Source organism: Populus alba, chromosome 10 (genome assembly GCF_005239225.2).
Source record: "Populus alba chromosome 10, ASM523922v2, whole genome shotgun sequence".
NCBI lineage: Eukaryota > Viridiplantae > Streptophyta > Magnoliopsida > Malpighiales > Salicaceae > Populus > Populus alba.
Window position 1 is genome coordinate 14172445 of NC_133293.1, and position 15622 is coordinate 14188066.

At 34.7% G+C, this 15622-nt stretch overlaps 1 protein-coding gene and 2 long non-coding RNA genes across 3 annotated transcripts; all 3 read left to right on the forward strand.

Annotated features, from left to right (window-relative positions):
* Positions 1–2915: 2915 nt before the first annotated feature.
* LOC118047451 (ABC transporter G family member 21) lies at positions 2916–6970 on the forward strand. The gene is made up of 5 exons (XM_035056752.2): positions 2916–3472; positions 3550–4345; positions 5340–5528; positions 5639–5817; positions 6059–6970. Exons 1-5 carry the CDS (start codon positions 3236–3238, stop codon positions 6707–6709), a joined length of 2052 nt encoding a protein of 683 aa, XP_034912643.1. The 5' UTR covers positions 2916–3235; the 3' UTR covers positions 6710–6970.
* Positions 6971–8003: 1033 nt separating this feature from the next.
* Positions 8004–9384, forward strand: LOC118047444 (uncharacterized). The gene is made up of 3 exons (XR_004687323.2): positions 8004–8223; positions 8427–8618; positions 9370–9384. It is a non-coding gene; the product is annotated as an uncharacterized lncRNA (long non-coding RNA).
* A 4054-nt stretch (positions 9385–13438) lies between these two features.
* On the forward strand, positions 13439–14050 carry LOC118047436 (uncharacterized). The gene is made up of 2 exons (XR_004687322.1): positions 13439–13782; positions 13864–14050. It is a non-coding gene; the product is annotated as an uncharacterized lncRNA (long non-coding RNA).
* Positions 14051–15622: the final 1572 nt, after the last annotated feature.

Genomic DNA, 15622 nt, shown 5'->3' on the forward strand with positions numbered 1-15622 from the left:
AGAGATACCTCTATACCTTCCAGGCCTCTGACCCCATCAAGAAAAAGAAGAGAGGGAAAGAAAGAGCTAGAGAGAGAGAGCAGAAAGGAAAATGGGGTCCGTTTTGTTGGTTGCTGTTTGCTCTCGCTCTTCTCTGTCTCACAGCTAAGTGGATATGCACATCTGATGATGATTATAACCCACTGCTTTATTTCAACTTTAATGCATTCGCTACCAAAATAGAAAACTATTTCGTAATTATTCTGTGTACTGTATTATTCACCGAGAAGGCATAAAATGGTTGTAAATGGCATGTATTCTGGCTGTCAAATTCCAAATAAATAAATAAAAATCCAGGTGGCCTTCACTGAAATAATCGGCATCAAAATATAGAGGACGTCGTCCGGTCCATGACCCACAGTAGATCTGTTTTTTAGGATTTTTTTTTTCTTACTAATTTCTTACATTCTTATAACCAATCGTGTTGGAAGTCCTTTTTTTTTGTTCATAAATAGATCGTGTCTTAAATGATAATTTTCCTATTTTGGAGTAATTTCACTTGGCATGACCACAATGTTACGATATTGATGTTAGCGTATTTCAATCCAAGATCCCAGGTTCAATTCTTGTCAAGGATTTTAACAAAATTTACAAATTAATCATGATGTACTTACCTGAAACTTCTTGCCAAAAACACGTGAATTCTCAGAATGAGTAGTTTTTTATTTTTTTTTTTTTTTTTTTTTTTATGGTGGAGCTATTTTCAAGTGACCATGTCCATACGGAAGTAGGCAGTGATGACAGATTGCTGGATATTATTGTCCTGTTGTGAAAAACTTGTGCGGGTATAACCTGCGTCAATTTTGAATATATTCTGTCAGAGAAAGAAAAATAAAATAAAATGAAGAGAGAGAGAGAGAGAGAGAGTACGGGCGATGCAAATAATTTTGCGATTTTGTGAAGAAGAGAAAAAAAATATTAAGTACTAATTTATGTGACTAATTTTAGCACTAAAATTATAAGTAGTTCACATAGATAAAAAAAAAATAATGGTTTACATAACAAATTTTATGATCATATGGATAACAAGTCATTTATAGATAAACATCAAATCTCTACCCACGTGATAAAGCCAACATCTTCTTCGGTGTGGATGATAGGGGGAAAAAAAAAAAAGACTAATTAACAAAGAACAAAAACAATGCCATCATTTTACATATAGAATTACACTAGATTGGCTCTACTTCTCGGTGATACGAAGCAGTCCGAGTCTTTTTTTTTTTAATATAAAAAAAATTCAGATTATATTAGTTTTTTTAAAGAAATAATAAAATCTCAGACATAAGTCACTCAATTGACTAGGTTCAATAAAATTATTTAATTTAATAACATAATTTAAAAAACATCGATAATAAATAAAACAAAAAAATAACAATAATTAATTATAAAAAATAAATTGACAATATTATACTTAGGAGAAGAAAAAAAATCCATTTAATAATAATAATTTTTTATTTTTAATATCATATTAAAATGATAAAAAAAACATAAAATAAAATTTAAAATAAAAAAAGTAGATTTTTTGAAAAATACATGGTGTGTCGGTGCAAACAAACACAACTTTAAACTTCTCTTACATTTTAGTTTTTAATTTATGTACAGTATATATATATATATATATATGGTGGTAGCCCTCTCTTTTTCTCTCTGGCGGTCACTTGTATGTCTGTATATATACAAATAAACATGTTCTTTTATTTTCAAATCTATTAGCCTAGCAGACTGTGCAACGAAACGGATTCTCATATTACGATAATAAATTGTTTTTTCCCTTAAGAGAGTTCCAAGCGTTCCAAATGCCTATATTTCTCAACAATGTAAAGCTTTTATTGTAAATACTCACAGTATTATGCGTGATGCAAAATGATTTTCTAACTCACAAGATATACCAGATGTGTCCTAAGCTAGATGGAGCAATTATTGAAGCTCATGATGGATACAAAACTCTTTGATATTATTAACACTTACTAGTAAGGTTGTCAATTTTGATTGGTTTAATTTGAAATTAATGATTGAAATATTTTATATTAATTTAAAAAATAAAATAAAAAGAAATAATTTTTATTTCATTTTAAATCTTAATCCGTTTTGAATTTTTCAACTAAATTTTAGCCAAAATATTCCGATTTCATTTTACATATCTCATTCCGATCTTGAAAAGTCATTGAATCAAATTGAACCAGGTTCAATTTAATTAATTAAACCACTCAAAGTATATAAAAAAATATTTATTACTATTTTTCAATCACAATGATATTAATAATAATATTGAAAGTTATTATTATATTTTCATTAATAATGATATTAATTTTTTAAAATTAGATTTATCACTAATATATATGGTTTATATTCATGTTATTTTTTTTCAAGTTTATATTTTGTAAGAATTTAAACAAAACAAGAAATGCTTTAGATCCTATTAACCTTGATAACATTGATCTAGTTTTATATTTAAAATATTTGTGTTAAAACATTTTACTTTTCATAATATTTTCGATATTTTATTTAAGTTGAATTACTTTATATTAAAAATATATATAATTTAGATTATTTAAAAATATTTTAAAATTTAAAATTATATGTATTTAATATTGTTAAAACAACACTTTAAAACATTCCAAAACTAAAATATTTCATTCTAATTAAAAAAAAACAAAATATCTAATTAAACGAAATTGACAACCATACCTTTTAGAGAAAAGAAAAGGAGAAAGGGTGAGAGAATTAATTCACTCAGTATCTTGACGCCTATAGACAAGAGGATGGATCAGTCCTTGTATCACCACGTGGCAAAAACAAGCTCATGACACATATACCTGAACTAGTAACAGGTATAGATATATTCATGAATTACAGGTGGAAAAAGGACACTGTAATTCATCAATACATCTCCCATAGACCCCCAATAGCAATAGCAGAATAGTAAGAGCAATAGCAATTATAGCAATAGCAACAGTTGGTGGTTGAGTGAGGGAGCGAGTCTCCCCCTTCGCAGAAGACATGGTCGACTAGCTGCATCATGAATCGCACCCAAGTCCGCTTCTCGTGCCTTCCTCACGCCCTTTATATAAGACACCACATGATCACCTATTCTTGCATGTGATTCCTCCTCTCTCAGCTCTCTTGTCTGGCAATATATCCACCCTTTGCTCCCTTCCCATAACTCGACCGCCTCTTCTTCTTCTTCTTTGAAATTATGATGCCTCCTGAGCAAGAAAATACTAATATCATCACCACTGGCAATATTGGACCGTCTAACGTCATGCTCACAAACTGGACCGAGACTGTCACAGTTCATGCTGAACCTTCCGTTTCTTCATCTATCAATAACACAAGCTCATGTTCACAAGATCAAGTATTGCAAGGTCAACAAGAACCGGCCCTATCAAGATTCACGATTTTACGTGCTTCTTTACGTCCTGTAACACTTGAGGTACTTTTTCTATAAATAATCTGCTGAGCGTTATTTTCCTTTCTTTAAATTCCTAGCTAATTAAATTGGTTTTGCAGTTTGCAGATGTCGCATACAGTGTTAGTTTGTCCACGAAAGGGACTTGGTTTACTTCAAGTGAACCAAAATCTACAAGAACAGTACTTAATGGTGCTAGTGGTATCGTTCGACCCGGCGAACTGCTAGCAATGCTTGGTCCATCAGGAAGTGGCAAGACAACACTTTTAACAGCTCTAGCCGGTAGATTACCCGGAAAGGTTTCTGGTACTATAACATACAATGGCCAGGCTTTTTCTAGCTCCATGAAGCGCAGAACAGGTTTTGTCACTCAAGATGATGTGCTGTATCCCCATCTTACAGTTTTAGAGACCTTAACCTATGCTGCTTTATTAAGGCTACCAAAAAAACTCACTAGAGAAGAGAAAATAGAGCAGGCTGAGTTGATTATAATGGAGCTTGGACTCACTAAGTGTAGAAATAGTGTAGTGGGTGGACCTTCGTTTCGGGGCATATCGGGTGGTGAACGTAAACGGGTCAGTATCGGGCTAGAAATGTTGGTTAACCCGAGTTTGTTATTGCTTGATGAACCCACTTCAGGGCTTGATTCTACCACAGCTCAGCGTATTGTGGCCACTTTAAGGGGACTAGCAAGAGGTGGTAGGACTGTAGTAACTACTATTCATCAACCTTCAAGCAGGTTGTATAGGATGTTTGATAAGGTGGTGGTTTTGTCGGAAGGGTGTCCGATTTATAGCGGGCAGGCCGGTCGGGTCATGGAATATTTTAAATCATTAGGATACAATCCCGGGTTCAATTTCATGAATCCTGCTGATTTTCTGCTTGATCTTGCTAATGGTAAGTTAAAATAATATTCCCCATGTATATATACTGCGTAATTGACACAAACTTATACATGTACGTATATTCACACACATAAAAATGTAATTGCGTGTTGTTGCTAAATTTGTTTCTCTTATCCTTTTTTTTTTTTTTCTGGATAAAAATGATTTCTGTACAGTTTTTAGCAGGCAAAAGTAAAGTTGACTGACAATATAAAGTGATCATGTAGAACATGGGAGGTGACAGGGACTGAGGACTCAATTTAGTTATAGATATGGTTGGTTAATGTGAGCTATCTGTGATGGTTTTGTTTTTGATTTCTGGCTCTCAAGTCTCAACACAAACCATCGAGTTCAAGATTTAGGAGTGTCAACGTCACAACTTGCCGAGCAGCTAACTAGTAAAACTTTCGGGTTTTTTTTTATCCTCTTACAAATGTAGATTAAGAAATGGGTCCTTCTCTATATTTGTGGTTCCTGCCAAAAAATGTATTTTCATCATGCATTTGACAAAGATGGTTGAACCATCACCATATTTGTCTTGCCTCTCTGAAATATTAGTCTTTCCATTTCTGCTAAAAACATTACTCAAATGGTTATTCTTTAAAAGATTAGTATAAAAGAAAAATCATTTTGTAAAAATTTTAGAACAATGGGTTGCTTTGGTTAGGTATCAAGTCAAAAGAAGTCTTCAGAGTCTAATGGTGCTTTCAGATATTCTGTTATTCAATCTTTTCTTTTTCTTTGACGGTGATTTTTTTTTTTGTTGATAATTTTAAACTTTTTATTTATTTATTTATTTCCCCCCACTTCTTCTTCATATTTAGGTCTATCATGACGAATAATTGGGTCACTCACTGGGTTTTTTTTTTTTTTAACCTTTGATCATAGGCAAAATGACTTGTACTGATCCAAATTTCAAATAGCATGACTAAAAATGTTTTTATATGATATCCTTTTCTCATTCTACTTTATTTTCTTCTGACTCTGAAGATTTGTTGGATATGCAGGTTTAGTTCCTGATACCAGATCACAAGATGACCAGCTGGAGTTTCATGGAAGATTGGACCACCATGATGATCAAAATTCAGCAAAACAGTCTTTGATATCGTCTTATAAGAACAACTTGTATCCTCTGTTGATATCTGAAATTCATCGAAATGCTCGAGACCCGGTTCTTCATTCATCATCACTGAGAGGTGAGTAAAAACCTTCTTCTCCATGCTAGGTTGATTCAATTATTTGTTGCTTTAAGCGACAATAACGAACAACGCCACTTGTTAGTGATCACTGGTTTGTGTTTTATCAGGTTCTGAGGTTCAATGGACCACCAGCTGCTGGCAGCAGTTCAAGGTATTGCTGAGAAGGGGCTTGCAAGAAAGGAAGCACGAGTCTTATTCAGGCTTAAGGATTTTCCAAGTTATTTCAGTTTCGATTCTTTCTGGCCTTCTATGGTGGCACTCTGATACTTCACACATACAAGATCAGGTATTGTTGCCCTGCAGTCTGCACTTTGACTTTCAAGCTCTTTGTAAACTAGCAGCTTCATTGATCTGATTGATAATTACGGTGGCCACTGGATTGGATTGAAAAAACCAATTATAGCAGGTTCCTGAGAAAACGTTGAAGCTGTCTTGGGTGCCCTGCTTGAGTGTTTTAAAATCTGATTTCTAATTGCAATTATAACTCGTGTTTCTTTCTCTTATTTATGACAAAATTGCTATAACAGGTGGGACTTCTCTTCTTTTTCTCCATCTTCTGGGGATTTTTCCCTCTGTACAATGCCATATTCGCATTCCCTCAGGAGCGACCGATGCTAATAAAAGAACGTTCCTCGGGCATGTACAGGCTCTCCTCCTACTATTTTGCAAGAACGGCTGGTGACTTACCAATGGAGCTTGTTATGCCAACTATTTTTGTAACTGTCACCTATTGGATGGGTGGTCTCAAGCCTTCCCTTATCACTTTCGTACTGACCCTCTCGATTATCCTTTTCAATGTGCTAGTTTCACAAGGGCTAGGGCTAGCCCTCGGAGCCATTTTAATGGATGTAAAACAGGCCACTACTTTAGCTTCTGTGACAATGCTTGTATTTTTACTTGCTGGTGGATACTACATTCAACGCATTCCTCCATTCATAGCTTGGTTGAAGTATATCTCTTTTAGTCACTACTGTTACAAGCTGCTGGTGGGGGTACAGTACTCAGCAACTGAAGTTTATGACTGCGGTTTACAGATGCATTGCAGGGTAATGGATTTTCCTGCTATCAAGTATCTAGGTCTTGATAATATGTGGTGGGATGCAGCTGCTTTGACAATAATGTTGGTGGGATACAGGCTTTTGGCTTATGTGGCTCTAAGAATGGGGCAACCTCACTGACCATATGATAAGTAATTGAAGTGGATTGACTACAATAAAGTATTTCTTTGTAGTAGAGGTATTGAGAGAATTGCTCTTCAATTTGATCGCATGATCTTGAATTCTGAAAGAAACTGTGATCAAATATCTTGAAGATTAGCCTGTGTAAGAGTAAATTGGATTCAGATTATATGATAGGTTGTAACATGTGCTATCCAATTAAATCAACCTGTGACCAGACAGGAGACTGATTATGATTTATAAAAGAACTCTTTTCTGTAATTGTCTATAGTTCAGTCCAAATACGTTGATCAAGACTTTTTCCTGTTGTAACAAGAGAGCAAGCAAATCAATTACATGCATGCCAAAGAGAGAGAAGTTCTGCATTCTTTAGAAGGATGAGTTAAGCGTTTGTTTTCAGTTTCCTATACCTACAATACAGAATCTTAAAAAGAAACCAAGATGTTATAGGGTATTATGAGACTTGCAAATTCTCTAATACCAATTTAGAAAAGAAGGCCAGGCAATCAAGCTGTTTTTTTTTCTTTTTCTTTTTCATTTTGGAAGTGCTTCAATAGTTATTCTGGCAGAACAAAATAATAAATCCTCCGAGAGGGAAAAATTATACTGAATGATTTTACTAGCTTGACAATAGTATATAAATTCCTGGCTCCGTCCTTCACTTTATCTACTGCCATTTATGCAGAGTTTTGCATACTTTGAATACTTCATCACTTCAATGTGAACAGTAGTATAGTCTTTGGCATCAATTCCGTGACATTCTTCAAACCACTGATCGAGAAGAACACAAACGAATATCTCCAAATTGCAGAATGCTATTTTGTATATAAAAGCTGTTGTTTTATCATAATACGCAATTCAATGCATCTGATCCTTGAACTTGTCATTATAGTAAATCCTTCCAAATTAATTGCAACGAGTGAAATTATTAATTATAACTACAGGGGGTGGCATTTTCTGACTATATATTAATCAATGTAACTGAAAAAACAGGTTGATTTGTAGCTCCACGACAACAGGATATCTGCCAAAGGTGGGGTCTAAACATAAAATATGCACTTGCATTCATTCAGGCTTATGCCCTGAAATATCCGCCTCTATATTAGAATAAGCATCCAATAATGTCATTAAAATATGCCTAAGCATCTGATGCAGTATCCCCCAAAAGGCCTCCAGTTCAAGTTATTCTATTCCTTGAAAAAACACACCTATCTATCCATTCATTTGATGTAATCACTTATTCGAATTCCATGTCACAATTAAGTAACCTGGCTATAAATAGGACTAACTGAAGGACCCTTGCTACTCAGTTAGAAATTGTTTGTGCAAGCTCTTTGACAGGGTACCAAAGAAGAATGTCATCACTCAAAGCAACGAAACCTGTTGGCACTCAGCCAACCGAGCCTGTCAAGGAAGAGCCTGCAGCCAAATCCAGCAGCAGCGCACCCAAAGTTCCGGCCTCGAAACCAGTTTCTATGAAGCAAGATCGGAAGGTCCGGGAGCATAAAAAGAAGGTACGTGCATGTTAGGTAATGTAGCTAGAAGTACGGTCGGGTTAAGAAAACATCAATTTATTATGCATTTTGTATTTCCAACAAAACCTTAATGCATTATTAGGATGTCTTAAACATATTAGACCTAAAGTTCTAAATATATCCATCATAAAATTGTAATCGCTGATGCCGTCCAATTGAGGTTTTTTAATGGTTCCTTACAGGCACCGGGGTCAAGAAAGCCAGCATTTAAATGAGGATAAAAAGAAGTGGGGCGACATGTGGACTGACCATGAAATAGTTATATGTATATTCATGGTGATCTTAATTATTTATATCTCTGATCCATGTGCCTCTCTCAGCCTATTCGCCTAATAAATAAAATGCATACTGATTAGAAGAGTTGTTTGCCGTTGGTGGGTTTTTCTTGCTGTGGCCTGGCATTAATTTGCTCATATTATTGCGAAAGGTTTTTTAAAAATCAAGAAGGAATATTTTCTTTGAATTAAGGGCATAATATTTGTTCGGATATTATATATGTGCTAGACAGCAATATGCCTACAAAGGATTAGTATACAAGAACTCGAGTATTCCATTAATGAAAACTGAATTGTGCATATGGAATTGGAAATTAAAAACCGGTGAGGTGCCCTATTGAATAGCTTTTTGATAAATGTAAACATGAAATTGCTATAGAAGAAAACATAGTTCATAATATTCTCGACTCCACCAAGACAAACTATTTTGTAGGACAGAAAAAAACTTGGTAGATCTAGCTAGGTTGTAATGGATTCGATGGAAAGGTGGAGAACGAAATTGCTGGTTTTATAAACCTAGATTCATTCATAATTAATTGAACAAGGCAACCATGAAGCATGAGTAATCACTACTTTAACATCTCTTAATATTTGTATCTCATGCCATACCTGATACATTTCAATAATACACGTATTAGATACTTCCCAAAGCAATTTCAATTTTTTTAAAAAAAAAAAATTATTTAATATGAAATTCAACCTCTCTCTCTCTCTCTCTCTCTATATATATATATATATATATATATATATATATATATATTGAAAGGAGAGCTTGAAGCTCTAGGGAGCGATTGCATTGCACACATTTTGGAAAACTGATTCCATACATTTCTTCTGATACAATATATAGAAAAACAACCAGGAGGGACGCTAGCTTGGTACTAGATGGATCCTTAGTGCCAACGAGAAAGCATGGTTAACGGGCTAATCTGCACAACGATTTGCCTCTCTATAAACAGGAGTAACTCTAGCTTGCCAAGGTCTTTGCAACAGTATCTGAATAGAACTGGTCACTAGATGAGCAATACCAGGATCACCATTTGAGTTACTCTGAGTTAATTGAATTGCAGCTTTAGAATCCGATTCCAATTCTATTCTTCTGAAACCCATATCCCAAGCAGTGTGTAAGCCTATATATATATTGCCGCAGTGGCCTCACCATTCCAAATCGCCTGCATGCATATATGGAAGCACTTGGAATACACTTCATGATTAAAGAACTGGGATTTCCAGATAACCGCAAATCAAGACCAAGAGTATCCATAATAAAATCCCATCTAAGGCGATCATATGTATGCTTTTTCCAAATCAATCTTAATATGTATCCGCCTTTTTTTTACTTTTTTTTCGCCTGCATAATGAAGGACCTCCTGGGTGATATGGCGCCCTGGAACAAAGCTTTTTCCAAATCAATCTTATAATTATATTAGTACTGGTGATATGGCGCCCTGGAACAAAGCTGTTCTGAGTTGAAGCAACCAGCGTAGATAGGTGACGGTTCACAATGTGCTTCGTGATAAGTTTATAAGAAAGAATGAAACATTACATAAACCAATCGGTCTAAAATGAGCCGTTGTTTCTGGCCTCTCCATCTTTGGAATACGAGAGAGAAGGGTGTGATTTATCCCAGCATGCCAACTTCCTTCATTGAAAATTTGTTTGATAAAAAGTACATAAAGAGTCTCCCACAGGTTTGACTTCGGTAGAAAACTGATGGAGTTATCCACATCGGTTGTGGAGCCGGCTGTCGAAGAGTTTACAGGTGTGGGTCCCCTCACAAGCTAGTTTTTGAGAGAAATAGGCCCAAGAGCACCTAACAATTGCTATCAAGAGCTCATGTCCACCAAGTCTGGACCCGACAATCAGAGTAAAAAAGTGGTGGTTGTGGCTTCAACCTAAAGCCTGATGTGTGAAGGGGGGATTGCTGGAGTTATCCCACGTCAGTTGTGGAAGAGGCTGGCGAGGGAATTCATAAGAAACTAGCTTTTGACGAGGAAATATGCCCAAGATCACCAAACAAAAACAGCATGCAAGCTACCCTGGACCCAAATAAAAAAAGAGCATGCATAAAGAATTATAAGCACGGCTAGAAAGCATAGAAAAAGCACCTGAGGTCGGAAATTCCTCCCTAAGAAAATCTGTTGCCATATTCTTCAAAGTATCAGCATCATTGCACCAGTTACCCTCATTATCACGCTAGCAATCCTAAACCTGTGGTAGTGGCATGAAAACAGGTTACGGTCTCCAAAATTAATCCATTTTGCTTCTCGACTTCCTATACCACTTAACTCCTCTTGAAAGAGGACTTGTTCTAGCTCCAGACGTAACTTTGTCCAGATTAAGAAGAAATTTCCGAGTTTTTTTTTTTTTTTTTGAATGCGTTGTATTTGTTGAGATAGGAATCCTAAACCTGTGTTTAGAATCCTTATTGAATTAATATTTAGAATCTTTATTGGAATAAAATAGTTTGAGTTTATCTTTATCACATAATACTTTTATATATATATAAGTGCCATGTATCCTGAAAACAAAAAAATATTTGATAGCATTTATTTCGTGCATCAAGTATTTGCTACTGTTGTGGCCAACAACTTGCCCAGTTTGGTTCCAGATTACTAGTTTATCGAAGACCCGTAAAGATTCCCAATTACTACCCGTAGACAATCCCTATATTTAGTGCCATGTATCTTGAGAAATAAAATTATACTTCTGAGCTGGATGATTACCAGTTTTATCACTTCCGAGTTGCTCAGAGGAAGCATGTGATTAATCAGGCCACCGCTTTCATCGCGCTTATGAGACGGATGGGCTTCATTTGTGGTCTTCAAGGTGCAAAATTGGTATTATGACATTAAGTTTGCAGACACAAACTTGCTCTTGCAGATTTGTCTGGCTTGGTATCTTTTGTGGGCTTATGAGATGGATGGGCTTCGTTTGTGGTCTTAATGGGCCTGACTAGGATAAGATGGGTTAGTATTTTTGGGGAAAAAAGGAGGAATATTAGAGATCGAGCGTCGAAATGAGATCCTCTCTTTAACTGCAGTAACTTGTTGGGCCTTTATAGGATATGATTGACACCTTGCTTTCTTAAATCTCCCCATGAATCATGCTAGGTGATGGTATTTGAAATTGTGTTTTTTTTTTTTAATTTAAAATTTTTAATATATTTTAATTGTTTTGATGTGTTGATATCAAAAATAATTTTTTAAAAATTAAAAAATATATATCATTTTAATATATTTTTTAAAAAAATATATTTTAAATCGTAATCATTACTACACTTTTAAATACCTCAATGACATGATTCCAGGATCAAATTTAGCTCTTTTGTTTTCACTACTCCATACTTTGCTTCATAGGATTGGTTGCTCTTTTCACAAGAAGAGCAAAATTAAAAAAGAAAAAAGAATGCATTACAGAGGCCTTGATGACAAGTTAGTCATGTTGTTTAAAGATATCACTAATTGTTGATTCAAACATAAGTCATTTCAAATTCTAAAGGATATAATTCAATTGATTAGACTCTGGATTTATTCTCTACAGATCACCGGTTTGAGTCTCATAAATCTCAGTGTCACTAAAGACTTATATGGTCATTAACTTTTAGAATCTGTAAAATTAGTCGAAGTACATGCAAACTGACTCGAATATCATACTAATAATAATAAAAATATATATATAAGTCATCCTAAATTAACCCGTATAAAAGCTATTCAAAACCTAGAAAAACAGACCACTCTCAAATGCTGCAATGACCCTCTCAGGAAAGCCACAAAAATGATCTATAAATTTTTTTAAAAAAAAAGATTCTTTTTTTTCTTCCATAGATTTATCAAGACTCGATGTTTTATACTTATAGAACTTTCACTAGGAGATATTCCTATATGCCATGTTTGAGAATATAAACAAGCGTAATATGAATTGTCTTCACAGCAAAGATTTACGAGTTCCAATTTCGTATCTTTAGCTAGTTTTCCTTATTTTGACTACTCCTTTTATTTTTTGTTTCAAATCTTTATAGGATTATTTTATTTCTTTTTTAAAGTTAATAGTTGAAAGGAATATATAGTAGCGCATTTAAGAAAATGACAGAAGAACATCCATTAAGAGGCATAACATGCGCTATTTAAATGGTACAGATGCTATCCATGTGTTGGGGCATGCTTGCATGTCTTAGCAGCTTTAAACATTAAAAAATTCAAAAAATATCAAAATATCCCCCACAATCCTAGCAATTACACAAATATGCATATGAAAGTATAAAAATACCTCTAAATGTTAAGCTTATATTTTATCTCTAACAAAGTTAAAAGATATAATTGCACTATACATTGAAATTCAAAGAACCCCAAAAACATTATCTAGCAGCACAATAATTGCACAATAATTTTTGACTCAGTGATAAATATGTATTTTTACTGCTAAGAAGTTTATGCAAAGTCAAAAAAGTTCCTAACAAACATATCTACATTTTATTGATTTTGAGAGCAAAAAAGTGTTTTAACCGTGTAAAAAAATGAAAAATATATCCACACCTCCACTTAAGATGCTTAACTTTTTGGGTTCTAATTTGAACTCAAAAGAGTTATGATAAAAAAAAAAAAAAAGTTTGCATATCAAATTAAATTTTTGTAACCCACGGTGAAATATAAAAAGATAAGCATAAATTCATATACAGTGAAAACACCATATCATCTAACTTTATACTTAATAATCAGGTACAATTAAGATCTCAAACTCGGTGATGCTTGTCGGTCTTCTTTTTTGTTTATTTTCCTTGATAAATTACTTTCAAAGGGAAGATTAAATCTGGCAACTAGCACGAACATTAAAGATATGCAACTGGACATCAAGAATATCAGCGAAGAATTATTAGCATAGCATCTAATACTATATATATATTTTAAGTGCCATCCAAATCAGTTATTCCAATTCTCTCTCTTTTATTTTTATCTTACCAGCTCTGTGATTCTCATTCCTCCTCTACACTTGCATGGCTCCGCCGTGTATATAAACCATGTTAAGAGAAAATGAAACGCAGTAGAGACCAGCTTATTTAGACGTCATCGTTTTATTTCTCTATCGGTCAGTGAAGGAGTAAAGAATAATGGCATCGTTGAAGGCGGAGAAATCTGTTGGCACTCAACTCTTCGGGCAGGCCAAGAAGGAGCCGGCCAAGCTTAATGACAGCGCCTCTAAAACCACGGCTTCAAAGCCAGCCGCAAAGAAGGCTGCACAAAAGCCTCAAGAACCCAAGAAGAAGGTAATAGACTAAGACAAGAATCCCTTTTCTTCGTTTTTGTTTTGATTAATTAATTAATAACAGGAATCTCGTCCTGTGCAGGGAAAAGGAGGCAAATCAGCGAAGCACTAAGCTAACTGTGAAATGCATAAGCTGTGGGATGGATGAAGTAATAGTCCCATGCTCTATCTAATTTCAGTGTTCTGAGCCCTATCTTACTGATGGGCTATTGATGTATCTGAATGTAAGGCACTTGCGTTAGTGAAATAAAATTTGGTATTTGAAACTATGCCCACTCATTCATGTACAGCAACATAAATCCACGTTACTTGTGACTGTTCTTGCACAAAATGATCAATCATTTCCATTTTTTATTCCTCTCCAACCTCAGAGGGTGTTCTGAACCCTAGTAGTTGTGAGGTGTACTCTCTCTTTTTTATTAAAAATGCCTGAAAAACACAATGATAGGCTAAGAGCTTCAAAGGGGATGGCAAGACAATTGAAGATGAACGAATACCATGTACTAATTGCCATATAATAACAACGGTCATATGTCAAAGACATTCCTATAATTTTTGATGCAGAGTAATGGACAGACCAAAAGAAAAAAAGAGAAAGAACCCTTTTTCTGCTGTCTCTGGCTCTAGAGTTGATGTCACTGATTTAAAACTTGTCTACCATCATGGAGGTCTTCTTTGGACAGAGCAGCTTCATAAATGTAAGAGAAGAGAGAGAGAGGTACAGAATGATGTGTAAAAAGAAAGGTGGGCATTGAAAGACTGCGTATAAATGGCGATTTATGAATACAGAGAGCTCCAAAAAACTCCCCGCATGCAGTCCCATCCATCTTTCACCAAAAAAAAAAAAAAAACTGTAAAATGAAACCACGAGCTGCAGAATCCATTGCCAATTGTCCTTCCCCGTGAGGAAACCAAATCCTTATCTCAGATGGAAGTTAAATAAATCCCGAATAGGGGCATTGTCAGCTGGGCTCGTCTATCCAGGGATACGAGACTCATAGATGTAGCTGGAAGGTGGGATTTGAACAGTGACATCGCAAGTTTTTTTTTATCAAATCTCAGCCAGCGAACCATTCTTGTACGTTTTAATGAAACAAGCTAGAGTTGAATTATTGCGTGATAAATTGTTTAAGCCATATAATTTCTAATCCAACATACTGTAATTTCCATTCAAGTCAAAAGTTAATGTCTGAAGCATAAAAAACTAGCGGTTCGAACTCATTTAAAACATACACACATATATATTATTCTCTTCTTATAGAACCCTAGATTGCCCAAACAAACCAATCCCGATGTTAATGGTCGAATGCCAATCATCCTGAGTAATCCAAACTAATGAATCATATTCCTTCAAAAGACTCGGCTAAGAGTTTTTAGCAGCATAGAATCGAAAGACTTGCAGTTTCTTTTTAATTTGACAGCTCTGAGCCTCTGCCCCGACTCATGCCATGACAGTATAATCTGCATAATATTGTATGAAGTAGTGCGTATCGAAAGGGGGGTATATTTACAGAAATACCTGAGATTTTACCCTCTTCAACAGCCTCCTCCAACCCCTCGACATTCATGAATACAATTATACAACCACATCTCTATCATTTTTATTTTTATTTTTATTTTTTAAAAAAGCTGAAAATGAAAAGAAACGAAAATTCAAAATCCCGAAGGAAGCATTCCTAAAATAAAAAATAATGATAAAAATTAACGTTTGATTAACAAAAAACACATTTTAACTTCAAAACTCACTTACACTCAACAAAAAAATAGGAGTAATGATGCCTTAAAAAACCCACAAATCTTGCGTTTTTGCAATTCCAAGATTGGGTTGAAATTATCCAGGT